General features: G+C 34.3%; 1 protein-coding gene across 2 annotated transcripts in view; it reads right to left on the reverse strand.

Annotated features, from left to right (window-relative positions):
- Positions 1 to 27,937, reverse strand: part of LRP12 (LDL receptor related protein 12) — a 71,725-nt gene that overhangs the window by 31,626 nt on the left and 12,162 nt on the right. Inside the window, exon 2 of one of the 2 annotated variants that reach the window (XM_025450389.3) lies at positions 5,249 to 5,305. The exons of the other annotated variant lie outside the window; for it this stretch is intronic. Coding sequence (XP_025306174.1) covers positions 5,249 to 5,305 — 57 coding nt within the window. The remainder of the gene's footprint in view (positions 1 to 5,248; positions 5,306 to 27,937) is intronic. 2 annotated transcript variants of the gene reach the window in all.

Raw genomic sequence — 27,937 nt, forward strand, 5'->3', positions numbered from 1 at the left:
TTAAAGGCTTATAGGATCAGTAGCGTAGTAGGCCTTTGAGTACTAAAATACAAATTGTTAAATGCAAATACACAAAGGTGATGACTTTTTAAAAAAGATTTATTTATTTATTTGAGCGAGAGCACATGTGTGCATGAGTGAGTGGGGGAGGGACAGAAGGAAAGCATCTCAAGCAGACTCCCAACTGAACAGGAAGCCTGAAGTGGGGTTTAATCCCACAACCCATGAGATGATGACCTGAGATTACAACCTGAGCCAAAACCAAGAGTTGAGAGCTTAATTGACTGAGCCACCCAAATGCCTCGGTGATGACTTTAATAGAATAAAAATTCTGACAAAACAAAGGGAGAAGAGTACTTAAAAACTACTTGAAGTCTATTTTATATATTCTGCTAATTCAGTTAATATGCGTATTAAGAAAGAAACTTCCAAACTTGATATTCTCTTTCTCAGCAATCAGAAATGTGGCTTTGCTTCACAAAAAATTCCATGTTAAATATAAAGTAGACTCAAGATCAAGCTAACCTCAGCTACAGATGTTATAAGGTAGGAACATTTAGAAGCTGCATCAATGATGAATTGGGAACAATGTGATAATCTTCACATGTAAAAACTTTCTATTTGAGAAAGCAGCAAGCTCCAACATCTGTTCCTATTAGCAACCAAAATCTTCTTTAAATTTCAGGGTAGTTTTGCCTAACCATAAAAGAAAGCCAATCTCATTCTCTCATTCTTTGCAATGTCACAACTCTAGGCCATGAGTTAAAAAGAGAAGTAAACAATTAAATTTCTGAACAGTCTGGGGAAAATAAAAGGTTAGGACTTCAATAGAAACATAGAAAAGTTAAATGAAAAAAAACATGATCATACCCAAGGTAAGTGTCCTCATTCACTGCAGATAGTTGTACAAATTGGTACAATCCTTTTTGAAAGCAATCTCTCAAAAGGTTTCTAAGTTAAATTATTTATGATCTTTGATTTGATAGAGTAATTTCCACTTCTAGAAATCTATGCTAAAAAACAGTCTCAGAATAAAAAAAGGGCTAGATATATATTAATATGTCCCTTGTAACATGACCCAGAAGGGAGAATCCATTGGAAACAATCCATTGATATGTTTAAGAACACCACAACATAGCCACTGAATGGAAACTATACAGGCATTAAAATAATGAGTATGAAAAAAATGTAGTCTATAAAATGTTAAATAGAAGGGCAGAAGACAAAATCAGTTATAATGCAATGCATATATAATTAAGATATGCACAGAAAAAGGACAAATACATTTAAATACTGTTATTAATTATACTAATAATGCAGAGTTAATGGGTGACTTCCTTAATCTTTTTGCTCCTTTTTCCATGTTTCCTAAATGTTTAATGAACCTGGTATAATGAATAAATAAAATTTGTGAAAAACAAGTAAAAATCTTGATTTGGAAGTAATTAATAGAGAGGGCATTATGAAATTATTTCTAAAATTACCCTGTTTGAAATAAGTATCACAGATCAAAAAGTAAAATTTAGTTTAAAGTAGATAAATTAAAAAAAATCAAATAGATTTAATTTATGTAAAGGTCTTGTTATAAATCAGTCTGACCCAAAAAATGTCTCATTTTATGAAGCAGATGATCGGGAACTTAGCGGTTTTAAAAGTTTAGACATTTAAAGAACATGAGACATTTGATTTAGACATTTTTTAAAAAGAATATTAAAATAGCCTTCCTACTCTCTCAATATATAAAATTAAATTACTTGGCAGTGTGTAGGATATAATTTCATGATTTTCACATATTATTAGATTTATAAAAATACCATTTATCTTTTCTCTTTATCATATATATGAAAGCAGATTTGAAATTCTGGACAATGAAAAGTTCTAAATAAAAAACATATAGAAAATAAAATTTTATCCAATAATTTTTCCCCATTTTAAAATCACGGAGTGTAAAAAAATAAAAATAAAAAATACATCACTCAATATATACTTTTTGAAAATTTATGTTTTCTTATGCCAAAACCCGTAGTGTAAGAACCAGCAAAAGGACTGACTGAACTCTCTTGGCAAAGATCTGAGAAGGAGGAAGACAAAAATGAATTATTAGAAATAGAAACAAATTATCCCAAGCATAAGAACCAAAAATATATTATCAATCAGAAATAATTCCCATAATTCACATGAATTCTCAAAATTCATATGAAGAAACTAATTACTTGGTGCTATTCATAATAAAATAAGAAAAATTAATTCTGTCATTTACTACTCACTAGATATTATAAATGGGCCTTTTATAAATTCATCGTTTTACCTAATACGCTTATTATTCATCATATGATTTACCACATTGAGACATTAGAGGTACATTTTACACATACCTATTTCCTCCATTAAATAAGTTCCTTGAGACAAGAATATTTTACTCATTAGTTACTCCCACTCTTCTTGGTGTAAGGACGTTAGGTGCTTAATACCTGCTAAGTGAATATTATTCATTACAGATATGGCGACTGTATATCCTACATTGTCCAGGACCATCGTGGTTCTGTCTGTAGTGCCAGAGCAATTACAACTAGTGTACCCTTTCACTTTGAAAGTGTACTGATTTGCACAATAAACTACCTGGAAACACTAACTGTAGACAAGTGAAAATTATTTCTAAAATTGTCAGTACAATTTCCAAAATGCACAGAATGACTGGACAAGAGCACTGAGCACGGTCAAAGAGAGTAGCCGAGGAAAAAAGAGACCAGGTGAGGAGCAGGAGCCACTCTGCTCCTCACCTGGACCTGGTGCCTCTGGGCTCCACCTGGGCCTCAACCTGGACCTGGTCTTTTTGGTCCCCACCTGAGCCTCATCTGGTCCTGGTGGCTCTGGGTCCCACATGGGGCTCACCTGTACCTGCTGACTGTGGTCCTCACGTGGCCCTCACCCAGACCTGGTGACTGGTATGTGAGGAGTCTGCTCCAGATTCCCCCTCTCCCTCCACCCCTCCCCACTGCACCCTCTCTCAAGTAAATCTTCTGAAAATAAAAAAAAAAAAATTGGGGTTGACGACTTCCTACACATCAATGTGCAACTGAATTGTCTTCATATATGTCAAACAAAATAACGTATTACAAAAGACTGAATGCAGAAACAGATATGAGAATCCAGCTATATTCACTTAAGCCGTTCCTTAAAGACTGCAAAATTATAAAACAATGCCATTCTTGATGTTTTTGTTTTGGAAAGTTCATTTTTTATAAAATTATTTTATGCAATATTCATGACTGTTATTTACAAATAAATTAATGCATTTTAAAACAATTTCCCAGTTTTAATTTCAAATACAGTAAATATCAGTAACTATAACCTACACAAAAAAAAATGTCTTTGAAGTCCTTGTTATGGACTAAATTGGGTCCCTTCAAACTCAGTTTTTGAAGTCCAATGTTACTGTATTTGGAAATAGAAAAAAAAAAAAAAGGAAACAGAACCTTTAAGGAGGTAAATGAAGTTAAATGAGGTCATAAGGGTAGGATCCAATCCTATAGGACCTAGGGTCCTTACAAGAAGAATAAAAGACACCAGGAACCTCTCTGCATACTGATGAAAGGCCATGTGAGGACACAGAAAGAAGGGGGCCATTTGCAAGCTAGAAAGAAAGATCTCACCAGAAACCAATCCTTCTAGCACCTTGGTCTTGAACTTCTGGCCTCTGAAACTATGAGAAAATAAATATATCTGTTATATATACCACTCAGTCTATGGTATTTTGTTATGGAAGTCCAAGTAGATTTACATGGTCCTTCTAAGACCAAAATTTTTGAAAATCCCTGAATTAGATAATGTCATTTGATTGTGTAAGTTCAAATGTTTGTATACAATCTTCTTACTTCATAGTGACGACTTGGAAACATAATCACAATCCTCATTAGCTATTCAAAATAGAAAAAGGGAGAAAATTAAGGTTATCTTTCATATAAGCTTATTTTTGCTTGATGTGTAGAATCACACAACTGGAGGACAAGAGAACCGCGACATAAACTGTGAAAGGGTCTAAGCTGACTATGAAGGCACTTGCTTTCATTTTCAGAAAACCATACTTGTCCATGTGTTTGGCTCTGCAAATTAACTCTTAGAGGTTTTAAGTCTATTAACTTAGTGAATATAAAATCAGGTATAGGGCAGCCCTGGTGGCGCAGCGGTTTAGCGCCGCCTGCAGCCCAGGGCGTGATCCTGGAGACCCTGGATCGAGTCCCACCTCAGGCTCTCTGTATGATGCCTGCTTCTCCCTCTGCCTGTGTCTCTGCCTCTCTCTCTCTCTGTCTCTATGAATAAATAAATAAAAATCTTTAAAAAAAATAAAATAAAATCAGGTATAAAATAAAAAACTGTTTTGCTTCGTGTGTGGAAAAAATAACCAAAGTACAAGATGACATGAATAAATTAATCAGTACATTGATAAATACACAAAGTGTAATATTTTTTAACCACATAAAACTTACCAAGAGTAAAGGGAAATAATAATATAATGGTAAGAAACTCTATCTCAGTATTTGCAAAAATAAAAGACTTTGCTCCTCTAAGTAATTACAGTTGATACAGCAAAAATGGAAACAAAGCTGAGAAAGGCATATTAAGAATGAAAATTATAAACAAAACAAAACAAAACAAAAGAATGAAAATTATAATAGTTATAGGTCTATACATAATTAATAAGTTATACGGTCTTAGCCTCTGAGTGGGAAAAACACATTTATCTGAACAAGTTTCTGAATTTCATGGGTACAAATATGTTGTTGCATTGCTTTTTAGTAACATACAAATCGTGCACTCAAGAACAACAATTTTATGTATAGCAGTACTCAAATTAAAAAATCAAGCAAAATGCTTAATTTCTCAGGCTCTAGTACTAGAAATAGCATTTAAAATTACATTTTAATAAATTTCATTTCACTTAACTTTGTAAGGAAAGAAAATACTAATTCAACTTGAGATAACTTTTTTTTTTTTTGCTTCAATGTTTGTATGAAAAAATAATTATGCCATCTGTTTGGAAGAGTATAATCAATCCATGGGCATGCAAGTATCAATTTTATCTTATGAGAATTTCCCCATGTTCCAGTTACTTCATTCCTTATTACATGCTGCAAAAAGCAGTAATAATTTTTATAGCCAAATATCACTTTGTAAGATACCAGGTGGCTTTCAATATTTACCATATAAGTCATGCATGAAATTTAAACATTACAAAAAAATGACTTACCAGTTGACACTCCTGAAATATGCACATTTTCAGAATGTTCTGCAAGAGCACCATTTCCTAAAATTAAACATAATAATAAACTAATTTCCAAGATAAAATTTATAAAAGTTTTTCAGATTCTACCTCTGAAAGAAAATTATATAGTGCTACTTTGTAATATTCAGAAACTAAAGTCTCTTATAATAACTTTCAAAACAATACAATGAAGCGGCAAATTATAGTAGTAGCAGGGATAACAAAACATTTTGGAAATTGCAACAATGCAGCATGATACATATGAAGATCAAATATATACATCTGATTAATATCAGAAAAAAAATATCTGTATCAAAAGAGAATTCAGAACTATTATTAGGAAAGAGAGAATACTTTTTTTGGAGAGAGAAAGCATATGTGAGCAGGGAATGGGGCAGAGGGAGAGGGAGAGAGAACCTCAAGTAGACTTTGTACCTAGCACAGAGCTCAAGGCAAGGCTCGATCTTACAACCCTGACATCATAACCTGAGTCGAAATCAAAAGTCAGATGCTGAAGTGACTCGGCCATTTAGGGACTCCTAGAATCACATACTTCTTAAAAACAACATTCTACTAAGACCATGCATCAATCATTCTACAATGTGGTTACTGCATAAGAATGGTACATGTTGGTACATAAAAAATGTAATAATGTCTTACATTGTCTTCTAAATCTTTCAATCTCTTCTCAACCACAACTCTTAACAGGCTTAAGAGGAGGGACAGAATTGTACCCTACTCTGGTACCCACCAATTTCCTCTATCTCTTATCACAAAATTGGGGACATGGAAGCATGCAAATAACTGAAATAAGTTACTAAGAGTCACTTGAAACTACCATTTAAAGTGCTGAGGATATTCTCCTTCAATGAATGTGAACAGTGTCCCTTCAGGTATTCTTGCTTTTCTTGTACAAACTGCTCATCTTTACTTATAAAGTTTAGTCTCCCTCCAATCATTAGGTGAATTTGGCATTACAACAGCTCAGGAATCCAGCTAGTAGAGAAAGAATTCTTGCAGTAGGGCAGGGGAGGAAGCTAGGTGGGAGAAGCTTCAGAGGGCTAAGGGGAAGATTCTTTCTGATTGTTGAAAGAATAGAGACAATAGCAAGCATAGTAAGTAACAACTTGTCTTTTACAACCATGGCACTTCCATGAGTGCTTGATGACTATACAGCACCCCCCAGTGCACTCGGCTCTAGGAAGGCAGAACCTGTGTTTACTTGGCTCACCACTGCATACACTGTTCCTAGAGCAGAGCAGGTGCCCAAAGAGCTGATGAATGAATAAATGAGGGAGGTCATGATGATGAAGTCAAGTCATGTCAATTAAGCACTTGATACAGTGCGTGGCACACAGCACTGAACAGGTATTTACTTTTATAACTGTGTAAAATATGTTATTACTAAAGAAGAAAATAATAGCCATAAAACAACCTTTTAGTTCAACCACAGTGATGGCCTTCAAAATGAAAATAAATGTTTCCCTTCCATTAAAAATGACACAGTAGAAATGGTGACATAGATGTGTAAGCTGTAACAAGTACATAAATAAATCTGATTACAGGTAATTAAGTATTGTGCATTAATACTACAGAAGCCACGATTTATTTTTCCCAGCAATGTTAAATGCTACATACACAGAATTCAAACTAGAAACTACTCACCTATTTCTTTAGCACGTATAACTTATAAAAATTGGTGGCATAAATAAAATGATGTAATAACTGATTCAATAAAACAACTAACAAGATTTGCCACAGGGCAGTATCAATTGCCAAAAGTTTTGCTATTCAACAAGCAGATCAGCAGTACTGGCATCATCAGGAACTTATCAGAAATGCAATTTCTGGCCCCACCCCAGATTATTGAATTTGAATGTACATTTTAACAAGATGCACCCCTATTCCCAGAGATTTGTATGCACATTAACATTTGAGTAGCATTGGCTTAAACCTTCTACTTGTATGTTAAATACAACCACAAATTATAGCTGCATAATCTGTGACCCTAACGTTTCCAATATCCTTAAGGTTGCATATTAAATTATCCTCAGGAAAGTTTTAATATTAAATATATTTCATATATTGATTTTTTAAAAATTTCAGTATATAGACTAAGGATAGGCAGAAGGAAAAGAGTAACATAACGTAGTATTTACGACTGGACTCTGGACTGGATTGGCAGAATTTTAATATTAGCTTTACCACTTACTTGCTATGTAATTTAATTTAGGTCAAGTTACCTGACCTCTTTATGTCTTAACTTCATCTCTAAAATGGAGACTACCTATCTTATAATGCTTAGTAAAATTCTCTAAAATAGAAAAACAAAGAATTCAATTTAAACCTACATCAGCATTCAAACGAATAAACTAATATAGCTTTATAATAAAATATTCAGGGCAGCCCTGGTGGCTCAGCAGTTTAGCGCCGCCTTCAGCCCGGGATGTGATCCTGGAGACCCGGAATCGAGTCCCACGTCAGGCTCCCTGCATGGGGCCTGCTTCTCCCTCTGCCTGTGTCTCTGCCTCTATCTCTCTCTGTGTGTCTCTCATGAATAAATAAATAAAATCTTAAAATAAAATAAAATAAAATATTCAATAAACTGGATGGATTATCTATGTACTAACTTGGAAAGATATGTACATTAAGCTATATGTTTCAGAGTAACATTAAAATGTGATCTGATTAGAAATGTGATCTAATTTTAACGTTAAAATGATATATGCATAGTTAAATGCATATATTTATATAAGCAAATTATACACACACACATATATAAAAGAGTCTTAGGGTATACACAAATTGTAGAAGAAAAACTCTGGAACTAGAATTAGAGAGGAAGATCTAGTTTCTACACTTCAGCATTGACTGAATTTGTTACAACAGGTGTGGATTTCTTCAGTTTTTATTAATATTACTAAAAAATTAGGTGAAGAGAATATAGTTCATCTCCCACCATTCTAAGTAAACAAAGGTCTCATAAATATTGTGTCAAATAGCAAAAAATATTGTAATTTCATAAATGTAATATTAATGATTTTTAAAACTGATAAACAATAAAACATGATACTGCTAGTTTCCCGTAGATTTATTCTACCTTAAAAAAATCCTATTTGGAAGTTAAAAAAAATCAATGAAAATTTCTGTTAACATCAAACAACTATCCTCTTTCTTATGAGTATCACATCAAGTTAAGTGAGTTACTTTATTTATACTGCCATTCTAAAAAGTATTTTTACAAAGATGACAGTTATATAACACAACTATTTTGATATTATAAGCAGACTGCTCCCCCAAATCAAATTACATTCTAATGCCCTTCCTCCACCCCCCCCAAGAGAAGACAACTCCACACATATGAGGATATACACATACTATCTCCTTACTATACCTACAGTGTTCAAATGCAGCCATGCTAGATATTCTTTTAATTTTTTTAATTTATTTATGATAGTCACAGAGAGAGAGAGAGAGAGAGAGAGGCAGAGACACAGGCAGAGGGAGAAGCAGGCTCCATGCACTGGGAGCCTGACGTGGGATTTGATTCCGGGTCTCCAGGATCGCGCCCTGGGCCAAAGGCAGGCACCAAACCGCTGCGCCACCCAGGGATCCCCATGCTAGATATTCTTGCAAGGAGTCCCTTTTAGAGGTAGGTAACATGTACTAGAAAACATATAGTCTGATAAAACATTACTTCTATAACTATACAATAGTAACCAATTAATTAATGGATCAACAAATTAACTAGAAAAAAGTTTTCAAGTAAGAAAAAGTTTTATCATCACTTAAGTCAGAAAATAATGTATTACTACTTAAAATTTTTAGTTCCACTAACCAAATACCAAAGGTGATCAAGCTCCCTCTTTAAGTATTTTTCTTTCCAAAATGCAAGATGGCTTTCAGTTTCTGACTGCAAACAAATGGGAGAGAAAGAGTCTTCCAAAAGAGATACTGTTTTAGAAAAGAGGCCACACCACATACGATGGTGAGCCTGAGCTCTGGAACCAGAAATTATCCCTAGCTCTACTATTTATTTAGTCATGAACCTTAATTAAACTACTTCTCCTAAGATATGGTTTACTCACCTAAACAATCAGGATGTCCTTATTAAGAGAATGCCTAAATTTATGTTCTGCATCCCTATTACTTTGTAATGTTCTGTTTATTTATTCTTTTTAAGAACTGAAGTTCTTAAAGAATAGCTAATAAACACAGCTAAGATTTGATAAATATGTGCCAGCCAAATCCTAAGTGCTTTACAAACCTTCCCTCAGCTCATCCTTAAAACAGTTAATTTTAGAGATAAGAAAACCAAAACTTCTAGCAATTTAGAAATTTTTCAAAAAGCTAGTAATTGGATGAATTGAAAAGTCAAATCTACAGACACTAAGAAGTTTGTGTTCCTTACTTTTTAAAAAGAATTCAGAATGAATATATTTCTTGTTTACAAAAAAAAAAAAATAGTACTTAGCTTTCAGAATGAAAGCCCACCTGCCACAGAGATTACAGTTTGTAAGTGGTAAAGTCATTGGTTCAAAAGTTAATGAGCAGCATTTACAAGGTATTTATGTACTTGGCAACCTACAATCTCATTTTCTATGTGCAGTTAGAACAGCTATCAAACATAAATACATACATACACGCAAAAGCAAACAGCATTTCTATTTTGCAACTATACTAAAGGAAAAAGCCCAAAATCCTAATAGGGCTTACCAGACGCCACAGTCTGGTTCTTCCAAACCACTTCAAAAGCTTCATCTTGTGATCTGCTTTTCTATTCTATTTCTTCTTTTCAGAAACGGATTTCTCTTACAAAAGTATCAGCTGTCTCTCTCTTGTCTTTAGACTTTCCTTTAATACTATTTCTTTAGACAGGTATCTCCAGATTTCCCCATACTAGATTAGGTCATTCTGTTAATTGGCTCCTATAGTATCTAATACTGTTGCTTTTTGAAAATCTACCACACTTGTGTTATCTGTGTCATATCTGTATTTCCCACCAGATCTTAATCTTGGCAGCAGGGCTTGGGGGGTGGTGTGATGTGGTGATGGGAAATAGCTTGGGTTTGTTTTGTTTTGCTGACAAGTGACTAGCAGAGAATATAACATATAGTAAGAGATACCTAGTCCATATCTGATACGTAGTCCATATGGGCTCAAATAGACGAATAGGTCAGTACACAAGAAAGAGGCATAGTCCTAGTCTCAAAGAGTCAACAATCTATTGAGAAAATAACAAAAAATACATGAAACAGAAACAAATGTATAAACACGAAGTAAAATTAGCAAGCTTCTTATTCAAGTGGGAAGCCCTAGAGACTTTTCTACTAAAAATAGGAATGGAAGACAGGTGGATCCATCATAGTTATTACTATTGGCTAATGCAATTAGACAAGAAAAAGCAATTATAAACCTAAGAATTGAAAAAAAGGAGGTAAAATTGCATCTATCTGTAGATGACATAATTGTATATATCTATTTGGAAAACTGAAAACAGTCAACAGAAATATTTTTCTGTTTTCAAACAGTATTATTTTTCAAACAGTATTAAAAATTAGTAAAGTAGCAGGATATAAAATACAGCATACAGAAATCAAGAGCCTTTTTAATACAAACAAGAGCCAGTCAGAAGATAGAGACTCATTTTTAGTAGCAACAAAAAATGGTATTTAAAAACTCTGACCCAGAACTCCTGCTATTGTTCATGACAGAATAATTAGTGATGGGATCAGTAATTCTGCTATGAACAACTAAAAAAGTTGGAAAAAAACATGAAAAAATTTCAGACACTGGACAACAGACAGTATAAGACTATAATCTCTGAGAGAAGGGAAACAAATTAAAATGAGTCCTATTATTATACTAGCTTTCTGCCTGGAGATTTTCTGACTGCTGGTACATTTCAGGAGAACCTAAGTTCATTGTTCTAATATCCAGACCAAATTTTTCTAATTGTGCAAAGAGTATAAGACAATTTCAGGACCCTTGTAAAAATTAACAAGCATCTGTCTTCAACATTTCTACTAATTTGATTATTAATCAGAAAAGGAAATAGTTTCTCTAAACTTGTTCTTACAAAAATAATATAACTTAAAGATCTATTTCCTCTCCTATAGACTCTTCTATATTCTCCTATATTCTATTCTCTATTTATAATCTTCCCTAGAGCACTATAGCTTAACTGCTGGTTTATGGAATTCTCATCCTTTTCACTCCCTGGTTTGGAAAATCAAAATTGCATTTTCTGTCTCCAGTCTTCTGACCTTTCTTCCCTTTTCTCATTCCTTGGAATCACTTTCACATCTAAATCAGAACTCTTAAAGTTGTTTAGAATACCTGAAGGAACTCCTATAATCTCTGCACCTGTATCCTTCAAGAAGATTTTAAAAAATGGTTACTCAGTATTATCCTTTGGGATTAAAGAGCACATGTTGTTAGAGGGGATGTAAACATTACCAGCATTAACTATCTGCCTAAGCAATAGTTCTATATACCTTTCTGTTATTCTTTATTCTATAAATAAATGTCTCAAAGACCATTTTGTTGTTCTTAGTTATTTTTGCTCAACTCAATGCTGAGTTTTCTCTACATTAGTAACACTTACAATCTATTATCCTTTCTCTCTTGGGAATATGTTCATTAATCTGAAGTCATTGAGCAACCACTGAATTTCTTTATATTTCTTTGCCATTCATTACTTTTGGGACTGTTTGGAATTTTAATAACCAGAAATTATTTCTGAGATCTTAATAACCTCCCTAGACTATCTATCTTTCTTTCCAGATTTTCATGTTGTGAAGGCATATTAGTATTTTTCTAAATTACTTTTGTTTTCTGTTTTTTTTTTTTTTTCTAAATTACTTTTGAATCTTTAGGTGTTAAGCTCTGATTGTGCTCAATCTCATGTCTTCTAACATAGGGCTCAAATTCATTACCCCAAGATCAAGAGTCGCATGCTTTACCAACTGAGGCAGCTAGCTGCCCCTCTTTTCTTTTTACTTAAGAAAAAGCCATTACAACATGGTTACCTTTTTTTTCAATTAAAGATTTTGAGAGAGAGAACAAGAGTGAGAGAGAGCATGCAAGCAGGGGTAGGGGCAAAGGGAGAAGAAGCAGCATATTCCCGCTAAGCAGGGAGCCATATGCGGGGCTGGAACCTAGGACCCTGGAATCATGACCTGAGTCACCCAGGCACCCCAATGGTTACTTCTTTCAGTCTGGTCAAAGTAAGGTATAGACTAGCACACTGTTCTAAAACTGAATTATTTCACCCAAAATCTGTATGTCAAAGCCCCTACCCCTATGTGACAAGTGGGATAATTAGGGTTAAGAGTCATAAAGTGGTCACCTAATCTAAAAAGACTGATTTCCTTAAGAGATATTAGAAATCTCTCTCTCCATCTGTGCAGATAAGAGGTCATGTGAGGACATGCTGAGAAAGACACTGCAAGCCAAGAGAGAAACCTCAAAAGAAATGAACTCTAATGGCACCTTGATCTTAGACTTTTTTAGCCTTCCAGTACTGTGAAAAAAATAAATTTGTGTTAAGCCTCTCAGTCTGTGATGTTTTGTTATGGCAGCTCAAGCAAACCAATACACACACTTTTCCTAAATGTTTGCTAGACCAAGGTGTTTGTAAATTCCTTCAAAGTGTATGAAAAATTCAGTACATTCTTCTCAAGAGAGGCTCTATAATGTCTAACAAAGACCTATAATGAGATGTTTCATGGAAAAAAAGGTTAAGAATCCACTGGGAGATAAAGATGTTTTCCTGCTTTGTTTACTGGTATTTGGATAATATTATTTCAGTCTTTTTAATTACAACCATTCATTATGGATTTAATAGTCCATAATTAAAGGTAAAGGTAAATGAACTGGTCTGAACCTACCTGCTCCTTAAAATAATAGTAATAATCACTTATAAAATTACTTTTTAGAAAAAGATACTTTTAATTTTCAAACCACATTCTTAACAGACATTTGGGAATATGAAGTTTCTGTATGTTTAGACTTCCTGTGGTATTAGTAAGATCTTATGTTTGAAATGTCTTCAAAAAAGGGTATGATAACAATTAACTATTAGTCAAAGTATAAATACTAAACTAACACAAGTACTCAGTATTCAGAAAATGAATCAATCCCTTGAAGAACATGCAAGATAGTTATGAATCCTACTGTTGAAAATCTCAGTGACATTTGCTCATATAAATGGAAACAATTTTTATTCTAAAATAGCTTGAATCACTAATGTAGGAATTCACAAAATATACTAGAAAAGAACCCTAAAGATTATCAGAATTCAAAAGTTCCTACCTGTGACTCCTGTGGTTCATACGAGTAAATATGAAAATATGAAGGGATTCAGAACTCCAGGAAAAAAAAAAAAAGAAACAATTATACACCTATATTTCCTTTTTTAAAAATATTTTATTTATTTATTTGACAGAACAAGTGCAGGGAGAGGGGCAGAGGGAGAAGCAGGGAGCCTGACACGGGACTCAATTTTAGGACCCTGAGATCATGAGCTGAGCCAAAGGCAGACGACTAACCAACTGAGTCACCCAGGCGCCCTGATTTATACTTCTTATAAGAGACTGAGATATATACTTCATATACCATAAAATTCACCCTTTTAAAGTATACAATCCAGTGGGTTTTAGTATGTTCAAAAGCTATGCAACCATTGCCATTATCACTTGCCTGTTTTCCTTCCAAAAAAGAATCTATTAGCAGTTTTTCCTTTTTCTGTCCTCCTCTAGCCCCTAAGAACAACTAGTTTCTGTCTCTATCTCTATGGGTTTGCTTATTCTGGACATTTAATATAAATGGGATCATATGTGATTTTATATGTTGGCTTCTTTCACCTAGCTTAATGTTTTCATGATTTATCCATATTGTACCATGAATCGATAATCCACTCCATTATGATGGTCAAGCAGAGTTCCATTGTAGGTATAAACCACATTTTGCTCAGCCACTCATCAGTTGACAAACATTTGGGTTGTTTCCACTTTTTGTGAATAATGCAGCTATAAATGTTTAAGTTTTTGTGTGTACATATGTTTTTAGGTCTCAAGTATATACATAGAATGAAAGTGCTTGGTCTTTTGGTAACTCTACATTTACCTTTATAAGGAAATGCCAAATTATTTTCCAAATAGCTATACAATTTTACATTCCCATCAGCAATGTGTGAAGAGTTCCAATTTCTCTGTATCTTCACCAACACTTGTTATAGTTTGTCTTTTTATCTTAGGTTTCCTTATGGGCATAACATAGCATCACTGTGGTTTTGATTTGCATTTCCCTAATTTAGAATAATGATGCTGAGTTCTTTTCATGTATTTACTGTTTTTTTACATTCTTTGAAGAAATGTCTATTTCATATGTGACTGGATTTGTCTTTTTTTGTTGAGCTGAAGGGGTTCTCTATATATCATGGATATTAACCTCTTATCAGATACATGATTTGCAAATATTTTCTCCCATTCTGTAATTTGACTTTTCCCCTTTCTTAATGGTGTCCTTTGCAGCACAGTGTTTTGTTTTGTTTTTTTATTTGAGCCAGTCCAATTCACCTATTTTTAATTTTGTTGCTCGCAGTTTGTTGTCATAACTAAGAATCAATCCATCTCCTAATTCAAGGTCACAAAGATTTACTCCTTTGCTTTCTTCTGAGTTTTATATAGTTTTAGCACTTACATTTGGTCTTTGGTCCATTTGTAGTTAAATGGTGTATGCAGTTAAGGAAGGGGTCAAATTTCACTCTGTTGCATATGGTTAACCAGTTGTTTCATCACAGTTTGATGAAAAGACTACTCTTTCCCTGATGAATTATGCTGGCACTGTTGCTGAAAATCAACGGACTATAAATGTAAGCATTTATCTCTGGACTTTCAATTCTGTTTCACTTATCATGCTGTCTTCATCTGGTAACTTTGCATTAAGTTTTGAAAACAGGAAACATGAACCCCCAAATTTCTTCTTCATTAAGATTGTTTTTGTTATTAGGGATTCCTTGAATTTCTTTTTTTTTATTTTATTTTTTTTAAATTTTTATTTATTTATTTATTTATTTACTTATGATAGTCACAGAGAGAGAGAGAGAGAGAGAGAGAGAGAGGGGCAGAGACACAGGCAGAGGCAGGCTCCATGCACCGGGAGCCCGACGTGGGACTCGATCCCGGGTCTCCAGGATCGCGCCCTGGGCCAAAGGCAGGCGCCATACCGCTGCGCCACCCAGGGATCCCTGGATTCCTTGAATTTCTATATGAATTTTAGGATCAGCTTGTCAATTCCTTCAAAGAGAATTGAAATTTTGATAGGGATTGCGTTAAATCTGTACATCAATTTGAGGAGTATTAACAATACTAATTCTTAACGAATATTATGTCAAATACATAAATATAGGATGTTTTGCCACTTTTAGGACATATTTCATTTCTAGCCACAAGATTTTGTAGTTTCAGAGTATAAGATCTGCACTTTGTAAAATGTATCCTTAAGTATTTTATTCTTTTTCATGCTATTTTTTAAAGACTTAATTTTAAGTAATCTTTACACCTAATGTGGGGCTCGAACTCAAAATCTTGAGACCAAGAGTTGCATGCTCTACCAACAGAGGCAGCGAGGTGTCCCTCATTATGTACAAAGTACGTCAAATCTATAAACTAAGATAGTGTTAATTCTCCTCTTCCAATTAAGATGCCTTTTTTTCCTTGCCTAACTGCCCTGCCTGGAACTAATACAACACTGATTAAAGAAATGAGAGTGGACATCCTTGTCTTACTCTTGGTCTTAGAGAGAAAGCTTTCAGTCTTTCACCATTAAGTATGATGTTAGCTATGTGTTTTTCATAGATACCCTTAATTAGGTTGAGGAAGTTTCCTTCTATTCCTAGTTTATTGAGCATTTTCATTTTGAAAATGGTGTTGGCTATTGTTAAATGTCTTCCCTGTGTCTACTAAGATTCCCCTATGGTTTTTGTTACTTATTCTATCAATATGGTGTATTATACTGATTGATTTTCCTGTTTTGAAACTTACATTCCTGGGAAGGATTCCATCTGGTCATAGTTTATAATCCTGTTTACATATTGCTAGATTTGGTTTGCTAGTATTTTGGTAAAGGACTTTTGCATCTATAAATAAGGGAAATTAGTAGTTTTCTCTTCCTGGTATCAGAGTAATGCTGGCCTCATAAAATGAGTTAGGATGAGTGTGTATACACACACATGCATACACAATGGGTGCTACAATGTATTTTATTCTCATTTATATAATGTTTTTGCTTCTAAATTTTTTGGTTAAGTTTCATAGCTTATACTCAACAGAAGGTAATTAGCTTGTTGGTTACATTATAACATTTTTTTTCTTTTTTTAAAAAAATTTTTATTTATTTATGATAGTCACACACAGAGAGAGAGAGAGAGAGAGAGGCAGAGACACAGGCAGAGGGAGGAGCAGGCTCCATGCACCGGGAGCCCGATGTGGGATTCGATCCCGGGTCTCCAGGATCGCGCCCTGGGCCAAAGACAGGCGCTAAACCGCTGCGCCACCCAGGGATCCCCATTATAACATTTCTAAAAAGTGACAAGTGGCCTGCTTTACTGAATGTACCAAGCACAGTACCCAAATTGATAAATCCAATACGAGGTAAGTTTAATATAACAGAATAGTGACAAATAAAGGTAGTTCGTTCTTTCTTGTTTCTAAGCAAGTAAAATCTGCAATGTGGCGGCCTATGACTGGGGTTGCAAAGGGATACTAGGAGATAAACGTGCTGGAAACGTCTTATGTCAACTCTATTTTTAATAGTTGATGGAACTGAAGTACAGAGAGAAGGGAAAGGCAGTCACCTTTTTAAAAAGAATTGGCTTTGTTGAGGTTTAATTTGCATGCAAAAAGTTCATTAATTCCAAGTATACAGTTTGATGAGTTCTAAAAAACACATAAAGTTCTACACCCACCACTACAATCCAGACACACATTTCCATTACCCAAACAAGCTCTCTGGGCCCCTCTGCAGTCAATTCCCTTCCCACACACCTAAAGTCAGACAACTACTAATCATAGGTAGTCAACATTTATAAAGCATTATGTAGTGTACTGAACTCATGAGGTATTATTTTTAATCTTCCTCCTAAGAATAGTTACTTATCCCCACATTATGGATGAGGAAACTGAGTTTAAGATGTGCAAGATTTTTTAGCTAGTAAGTGGGAAGGATATGTTCAAAACAAGATCTACCTAATTCCAACATTAAAACTTGAGTTTTTACCTAAAAATAATAAGTATCTTGGCTTCCCTTGAAAACATTTTAGTGTCTGTCTATACATATTCATGCATGCAAACCTACTGAGCTGATCTCTTTTGGGAGAAGGACACATTTTTTTCTTAGGTAAACAACTGCCTCAGGACTTTCTACTATCATTCTCATGCTGATACCTCATCCTCCTAGTTTGTGTTACTTTCTTGATCTTTGTTAGAATTTGAATTTGTGACCTCTGGAGTATTCTGTGAGTCCAAGTTACAGTGTAAAAAAATGTATGGAAGGATACAAAATAAACTGCTATCACTGTTACCCTACCCTCTTACCCCATCTCCAAGACAGAAAGGCTGGAAATCGTTAGTTTTTGTTCTTCATACGTTTCTTTGTTTGCATTACAGTATGTATTACTTTTCTAAGTGAATTCATGTGGATTGAATATTAAGTACTGGAATACTACCTTCTAACAAAAATTAACATAAAACTACATAGCTAGTTTCAAGTTTTCTTTATAATGTTATAATTAAGAAATGATTACAGGTGATGGTTTTTTTCTTAATACTATTGACAAAATGGTACAAGAACTATCATTTAATAAAATACTAAAGCATATACAGTACCCTCTCCTATAGCAACAGCTCACTTTCAAAAGTGTTCTTATACATAAGATTCAATAATGAGAAGGGTAATGTATGGCTGCAGCTTTCCTATTCTTGCTGACATCACTGATAACACTTTGAAATTTACCCAAAGACCAAAGCAAACAAACAGAAATAGTGTTGGCAATGGTAATAACAACAAAGATAAATGCAATTTAACCTGTCAGACTGCAGGAAAATAGCCTTTTAGAGGTAGAAATAAAAGAAAGCAGAATTCATCATCAGTAACCATTTACCTTTTTAAAAATGTTTTAAAAATATTTTATTTATTCATGAGAGATACAGAGAGAGAGAGAGAGGTAGAGACATAGGTAGAGGGAGAAGCAGGCTCCTCAAGGGGAGCCCAAGGGGGACTCGATCCCAGGACCAGGATCATGACCTGAGCCAAAGGCAAACGCTCAAACACTGAGCCACCCAGGCGTCCCTAACCATTTATATTTTTAAAGTATACTTTTGACAACACTTAAAAATTACTAAATTGTTAAAATCAGAGTATCTTTTATAGATTTAAGTTTTCCTTGACATTAACTCCATATTTTCTTTGGCACCAAATATACATACTGTTGTCTTTTTCTTACCTTTATTATTTATGCAAGATGAAACAATAAGTACTTCCCTTCTACTTCTAATATCAATGACAGAGAACATGACATTATGAATGGTTTTTCACTAACTGGGAAGATGATTCTCAAGTTTATTAGAAACTCCATCACAGGAGTTGAGGATACAATTAGAAACTCCATCACAGGAGTTGAGTGATCCAAAATCACTATGGATCCTGGAGTCATTCGTTAGAGCCCCTCTTGCCCTTCCCTTCAGATCCTTCCTCTCTTCTGGTTCCTTTGTCTCCTCTTGATGACATATGTATTGAGGTCTTCCTCATTCTTTTTTTTTTTTTTTAAAGATTTTATTTATGAGAAGGGTGCAAGGGGGAGAGACACAGGCAGAGGGAGAAGCAGGCTCAATGCAGGGAACCTGATGTGAGACTCAATTCTGGGTCTCCAGGATTACGTCCTGGGCCGAAGGCAGCGCTAAACCGCTGAGCCACCGGGGCTCCCAGTCTTCCTCATTCTTAAGAGAAAACCTTTTTCTTGCTAGTTTACCTCCCCATTTCTTATCTTACTTAGTCTTTCCATTTTCAGCCAAACTTTCTGAATTTATACTCACTAATGGAGCTTTCTTACCTATCATTTGCTCCAGCCCTTCCTCTGTCTAGTTTTTAGCCGTAGCACATTTCTGAAACTCAAGACAAAGATTATCGATGACCCAGCTATCAAACACTTTACCCTCAGAAATGTGAACTCTGAATCCAGTTTTCTGATAGTTGGAGAAAATCACATAACTATGAGGAACAGTGTCACTATAAATTCATGGTTTTAACTCCTCTGGATACTCAATGTTAGGAGCATAACCTTTTAATAAAGACTTATCTATCTCTATCTTCAATTCCCTCATGAACTACATGAGTCCTTCATTTTTCTCTTTGAGCCTCCAAACAACGTCCTCAACCAATACTCTTAGTAAATCATCATTCTTGCCAACCATTCAGAGGTCTTTTGGCATGTAATCCTCTTTCTAGAAACTCTTTTCAGCATACATGTTTAAAGGTTTAAGTCCTCCATATTGGTAGATCCCAAATTTTCACTCCTAATCAGAATCTTTCCCTTGAGCTGCAAATATTTGCCTGATACTCACCACCTCCCCAACATTCACTGAGCACTCACCTTATGTCAGTCACTGTGGTTGGTGCTTTTCCTACAATATTACTAATCCTTGCAGCATATTTGTAAAATAAGTACTATCCCCATTTCATATGTGGAGAAAGTGAGAATTAAAGAGGTTAAGAGAACTGCTCAAGGCTACACAACTAGTTAAGTAGCACTGCCAGGATTTAGGCAGATTTGTCTCACTCAAAGCCTATACTCTTAAAACAAAGACAGCAACAACTAATATGAGAGGTACTATTTGCCAGATGATGGTCTAAGCCATTTCCATGCTTCAGTACATTTAATCTTCATAATCACCCTGTAAAGGAGCTGCTATTATTTTTTTTCCTTCTTAGAACCTGCGTATTTTATTCCCAGTTTGGTGTTCTTTTTGTTTTGTTTTGTATATATTTTTTTATTGGAGTTCGATATGCCAACATATAGCATAACACCCAGTGCTCATCCTGTCAAGTGCCCCCCTTAGTGCCCATCACCCAGTCACCCCGACCCCCTGCCCACCTCCCTTTCCACCACCCCTTGTTCGTTTCCCAGAGTTGAGTGTCTCTCATGTTCTGTCATCCTCACTGATATTTCCCACTCATTTTCTCTCTTTTCCCCTTTATTCCCTTTCACTATTTTTTATATTCACCAAATGAATGAGACCATATAATGTTTGTCCTTCTCTAATCGACTTAATTCACTCAGCAGAATACCCTCCAGTTCCATTCACATTGAAGCAAATGGTGGGTATTTGTCATTTCTAATGGCTGAGTAATATTCCATTGTATATTGGAATATATCAATATTAAAAAAATAAAGATTATAACATTTTATATCTTTATAAAAAAAAGATTTTATTTATTCATGAGAGACACAGACAGAGGCAGAGACACAGGCAGAGGGAGAAACGGGCTCCCTGCAGGGAGCCTGATGCAGGACTCGATCCCAGGATCCCAGGAGCATGACCTGAGCCGAAGGCAGATGCTCAACCACTGAGCCACCCAGGTGCCCCTTCCTTATGATTTTCTTAATAACATTTTCTTTTCTCTAGCTTACTTGATTGTAAGAATATAGTATGTGATACATATAACGTACAAAATATATGCTAATCAATCATTTATGTTATTGGTAAGGCTTCCAGTCAACAGTAGGCTATTAGTGATTAATATTTTGGGTAGTCAAAAGTTATACATGGATTTTCAGCTGTGTAGTGAGGGAGGGTGTCAGCATCCCTAACCTCTCTATTATTCACGGGTCAACTGTATTTGCTGAATGTATGAATAAATGATTTAGCTTGCAAGCTTCCTATTTTTGGTCTTGCAGCTCTCTGATCCATTCTCTGATACATGCTACTAGAGACTTTTTTTTGAAGGCATATCTGATATTAATCTTCAGCTTATAAAACTGTAACTGGTTCAACTCCTTATATGTAGTAAGAGCCTCTAGGACCCACTGAAATCTGGTCCTTCTCATTCTCTTGACTTAACTTTTTCTATTCCTTGTCTGCTTTTACCTCATACATACATATTCTGGTTTTCACACACTGCACAAGTATTGTTTCTGAAACTGATATTTTTGAACATGCTGTTCTCTCTCCCTGAAACAGTTTAATGCACTGCCATGTTACTTGCCAAACTCCTTCAACTCAGCTTGAGAAACAGACCTCTACCAATGGCAAGATGAGTTAAGAATCCTTACTGATGTTTCCACAGTACGACACATCACTACAGAGTTATGAGCATATTACCACCACAGTCCTTATCATCTGGTTTTGGGTTATTAACTTCTTCCACATCAAATTTTAAGTGTCCTAAGAGCAGAGAAAATATCCTTCTCTTTCTACTTTTTCTCTTTCTCCCTGCCTTCCTATTTCCCAACAACTATCTTCCAGTTTCTGACACAGTTAGATCTCAGTAAATGTTGGTTTAATGAATCAAAATTATCAGATTTTGAAATGAAGCATGAAACACTCTATATAATTAATAATTTGGTTTCATGTTATAGTTTTCTCAGACACTAACAGGAAAGAAAAGGATGGAGAAATATGCACAGGAAGACAGGCATCCCTTCGTTAGAGAATGAAGTTAGAAAACCACAAGGGGGAAGCAAGATTTCAGATCCAACTGTTCACTTGGTGCTTTAGAGCACTATTCCTTATCATTGCCCTTCAATATGTAAAATTTTTAGTAAATGATGGTTCAAAGCTCATGAGTAGCTTCAGTTTTCAGATTGCAAAGGACTATTCTGTTAGCTTTAGCAACCTGTTGGGGAGGTGTGGGGAGACACCAGACCAAAGGCTTGATGCTTTTACCATTTTTGATCTTCAATAATTCCTGGGCTCTTAACAGCTTATAGCTCATCAATCTAATGAATATGTTTAAGGAATTCTTTTTTCTCTGAGCAAATGGTTAGCTCTTTATTTAAGTCCACAAAAGCTCATCTCATAACTTCCTCTTTCACAGAATCTTAGAATAATGCTTTGCAGTTTATTCAGTTTATTCTGTCAGCTTGGCATTTCCCTAGGGAAGTATCATACATGAAATTGAGGATTATCCTTTTCACATAACTGTAAAAAATTATGCAGCATTATAAACATCTCTGATATACTGGTATGGTATGTTTCTCCAAGGGAACAAAGACAAAAAAATATTTCTACCTAGTATGTATTAGTGGCTATATTATGTACCTTCACAAATTTTAATTTATTTAATCATCAGAACAAATATTTGAGGTAGGTATTACCTCTAGTTTACAAATGAAGGACCTACATTTTAGAAAAAGTAACTCACTTAAGGTGACACAGCTATGAAATAGTACCCAAACCAAGGTGTGTCTTATAAAGATCATACATTTAACTCCCCCACAATATTTTCCAAAATATAAATGGGTCCTGTTTTGGATAATAATTTCATCAAGTACAAAGCACTTTCTTAATATACATCCTTTAATTTTAAAACAATCTCAGGAGTAACTGATATTTTCATTTAATGGCCCAGGAAGTTGAGATTTAGCATTTAGCTGAACTAAAATCTCACAGCCACTGAAGAGTAGAATGGTGTATAGAATACCAGGCTCTTCTACTAAGACCAGAAGATACAGTTTCATCCTTGATAGATGCTCCTCTGTTAATGATGTTTAAATACAGTGGGACAGGAGAAGGCCAAGGATGTGGCAAGATACATTGACAAGGATTCCAAGAGATGAGAGAATTCTAAAAAGATAGGTCAGTAATAGTTAAAAGCAACATAGAAGGCAATTCTAAAATCTACTGCAGCTAGTATATAATGATGATACAATGATACAGTGCAAAGTGTATGAGCCTTGACATCAGACTAGAGTTTGACTTTTCTGCCTTTGCTACTTATTTTCTTTCGCATGTTTGTGTGAAGTATGTTAAAATACATGCCACATATCATTTCACCTCTATATGCATCTTCAACATGAATCTCTAAAAATACAGACAGACATTCTCTCACCCAACTTCAATGCTATTACTTTAACAAAATTAATAACTCTTGGTATCATTTAATCTAACCAGGCCATAATTAGACTTTCCTGGTTGTCTCATAAATGTTTTTGTTTTTTTTTTACAGTTGAAGCAGGATTCAAAGTCTCAATGTTTCATTTGGTGTATTTAAGTCTCTCTTAATCTAGAGTGATACTCCCTTATTTTCCATAGCAGACTGGTTTCAGGAACTAGATCAGATGTCCTTTAAGAGGCTGCTATTCTATGGTGTCGCTTAACTTTGTTCATCTAGTTCAAGGATTGGCAGACTTCTTCTGTAAAAGGGCGAGATAGTAAATATTTTAGGCTCTGTGGGTCATACAGTCTCTGTGGCAACTACTCAACTCTGACACTGTGGCATGAAACAGCCATAGACAAGACTTAAATGCACCACACTGGTTGTATTTGAATAAAACATTGTGAAACAAAACAAAACAAAACAAAACCCAAAAAGGCAGCAGGCTGCTTTTAAACAGTTCAAAGGCCATGGTTCCTAACTCTCGCTATAGAAGGTTGATTTGACACAGGTTCAACATTTTTGGCTGGAATACTTCAGAGGTTATGCTTTATAGGTACCACATTAGGACGTGCACACTATTTCCTTGCCTTTCTTTTCATGAGACTGAGACTAATCAATAGGTAAAGGTAGGGCAACCTGATTCCTCCATCATAAAGTTCCCACATAACCATTTGTCTAATAGTGTCATTTACTGATGATTAGACTAAACAAATTATTTTATCAGGGGCTGCAAAATGATTTTCTAATCCTGCAATTCTTTATACATTCATTACCTGAAATTCTGCAAAAAAATTTTTTAAAAAATGCTATTTGCTTAGCCTGAAACACAATTCACACAGAAAAAGTAATGAATATATACATATACATATACATACATATATATATATATATATATATATATATATATATATATATAAAGCATTTAAGCACTGACTAGCATATAGTAAGTACTCAATAAAAATTGGGTATTATTTTTATTTTTGACATTTGAAAACACTCCAACCTTTGACCCAGTAATTCTACTTTTATGATTTAACCACAAGGAAAATAATAAAAATTAAGATAAATATTAACAAAGACATATCTATTACAGTATTTATAAATGTGAACAAAACCACATACAATCTAACGTTCAACATTACAGAAATAGTTTATGACAAAAAGTGATATGGAAAAATGCCCAATATCTATGTCAAGTAATACCAATAAACCCATCAGCCAAGAACTACCATTTCTACTAGTCAGGGAGGAATGCTCATTTCATTGCACTCTAACCACTTGGTTTTTCTGTCCTTATTAAACATTTTGAACACTTAACAGAAGTTTGATTTTTACATATTTACTAAATTAGTATGTGATACTTACTAGCGATTTCTTTGTAAAGTTAATTTTAATTTCTAATTTTATTACCCATCCAATTACCATTTCTATAAACTCTGTTTTGTCCATCTACTGAGGAAAGAAGAAAATGAATATTTTATGTAGAAAGTATTTGCTTAAGTTATTTAATAGGCTCATAAAAAACCTTGAGGGTAGGTAGCATAAAATCCAATAATCCAGCATCTTGCCATTTAGAAATCTCAATTAATAGCAAGCCAAAATTAATTCAGAAAACACTAATGATCTGGTATCTTTTGCTCATCTATCAGCACCACAAGCAGATGAGTTCCAGTAATGAATTTAAAAGAGCAAATGTATCATAAATTAATCAGTTTGCAATACAGCACATTTACTTAAACCTTTAGAGAGGTTTAAGTAAAACTACAAAGAAGTTGCTGTAGAACATAACAGTTAAGAGCACAGATTCTAGAGCCAAGCTATCTGGATTCAAATCCTAGCTCTTCCACTTACTAATTATATGAACTTGGCTAAAATACTCAAATTTCTCTGTATCTCAGGTTCCTTATTTATCAAATGATAGTATCCAGGCTGATAAGGTTGTTATGAGAAGAAAGTGAGTGTGTGTATATACATACATGTACACACACCGTATATACAGATACACCGTGATTAGAATACTTCCCAGCACACAGTAACTGCTACCTATTTGCTACTGATACAAAAATGAGTTTATAAATCAGTCTCTTTGTCTCTTGCTATTTCATATAGTATAGCTTGCTATTCAAATACTATATTGTATTGCAACTATTTAAAAATATTTCTACTTTAATAACCCATTCACAATCTGGGTGATTGAGATATGACTTTTTAAAAAAAGACCCTAATGATGTATCAGATATATCTTTTAAAAGGGAAACAATCAATATAGATCACAAATATCACAACTTTATAGAGGTTTACAAGCTACTACAGCAGTGCTTCTCAAACTTGAATATAAGGAAATCACCTGTGAATCTTGTTAAAATGGAGATTCTAATTCAGCATCTAGGGTAGCCTGAGACTCTGCATTTCTAACAAGTTCCCAGGTAGTACCAATGCAGCTAGTTCACAAATGGCACTAGCAGGGGTCATGAATGAGACTTAAGGAATTTTGGAATCACACAATATCATATACGAAATCCTCTGTGAATGTGCTTATGTGGATTATTTTCTGAGGAAAGGACCCACAGTTCTTATAATCTCAGAGGAGGGATGTGAGTAGGGGAAAGGGCAAGTACAGAGTAAGAGAATTCACAGGAAAGGTAAGAAAGACAAATGTCTGTTCCAGAGCTAATTGAAAAAAACAAAAATTGTCATTATAAAAAAGTAAAATTATTTGTAAAGACAAATACTTTATATTTTGTACAACAGACAATTATTACTTAGACTATCTGAAGAATCATAGATCATTCTAAATTATAGACAATTAATTATATTGTAGACAATTATAACTTAGAAGACTACACTGAAGAATCTTTAAATTCGAGTATAAAAACACAAGGATATAAATCTCTAAGAAATAAAAAAACAAAGCCAAGATATATAATATTCACTTAATAGGAGTTCCAAAAGTAGAGACTTTATCTGATAATGGAGTTAAAATACACATATGTACATATACATAACATATACAACATATGTATAAAACTATCTTTCCAATACACATCTAGATACGTTCAGATAAAATGACTATACCAAACACCAAACAGTAATAATGACTGAAGATACATACATAAACACATACTGGTGAAAACTGTAAACTCCAAAAGGAAATTATTACAAGCTTCCAAAGGAACAAAGAAATGAGAATCAAAATGGCAACTTAAAGTTACAAGATGATAAAGTAAATCTAGATAGAATTCTGAACAGAAAATACCAAAATCTGGAAAGCCCTCCTCGAGGCAAGGCATTATTTAAGTGTGAAGACAAAATAAAGAAACATTTTCAGCTGTGTATACCTAAATACACACACACACACACACACACACACAACCAATACATGTTTCCTAAGGGGAGAGAGAATACAATTCAAGAAGCCCCTTAGCAAAATTTAAAAAACCAAACTAATTAAAGACTTCAAGAAAAATAATATGGAACAAAGAAAAGCAAAGGGAGAGGGAGAAGGAAACGTAAGAAACCAAAATAATTAAGAATGGGGATGTAAACTGTAATCAATCTGGGGAATATTTTAATATATTTTTGGATTTATTATGTAAAATCTCAAACATGCACAAAATAGAACAGAAAGAACAGTACGTTCTCATGTATCATTTTCCCATATATCTGATAAGGGGTTAATATCCACAATATATAAAGAACTCTTACAACTCAATAAAAAGATAATTCAACCAATTAAGAAATGGCAAAGGATTTGAACATACATCCACAAATGGCCAATAATGAGAAAAACCTCAATATTACTACTCATTAAAAAAATGCAAATCAAAGCCATATTAAGACACCACTTTATACCTATAGGGATGCCTATAATAATAAAAAGATGGTCAATAACAAGCATTGGTGAAGATGTAGAGAAACTGGTACTCTTTTATACATTTCTGGTAGGATGGTAAAATTGCACAACCATTCTGAAAACAGCATGGCATTTCCTCAGAAAGGTGAAGTAGAATTACCAAAAGACCCAGCTACTCTATGCATATACTCAAGACAACTGAAAACATGTCCACGCAAAAAACCAAAACAAAACAAAACAAAACAAAATGTACATAAATATTCAAAGCTACATTATTCTTAAAAACTGGAAACCCAAATATTTGTCAACTGATGAGTAGATAAACAAAACGTGGTTTATCCAATCAATGAAATACCATTTGACTGTAAAACGGAATGAAGTACTTATTCATGGTAGAACATGGATGAATCATGAAAACAAACTAGATGAAATAAGTCAGACATATAAGATTACATATTATATGATTCCAGTTATATGAAATGTCCAGATTATAGGCAAATCTTTAGTGACTTAAAGCTAATCAGTGGTTGCTAAAGGCAGGGGAGGGAAAAGTGGTGGTGACCGTTAATATGTACAGGGTTTCCTTATGGTTTTGAAAATATTCTAGAATCAAATAATGATAATAGTTGGGATAACCCTGTGAAAATACAAAAAAACAACTG

The sequence above is a fragment of the Canis lupus genome, chromosome 13, assembly GCF_003254725.2.
Source record: "Canis lupus dingo isolate Sandy chromosome 13, ASM325472v2, whole genome shotgun sequence".
Classification (NCBI taxonomy): domain Eukaryota; kingdom Metazoa; phylum Chordata; class Mammalia; order Carnivora; family Canidae; genus Canis; species Canis lupus.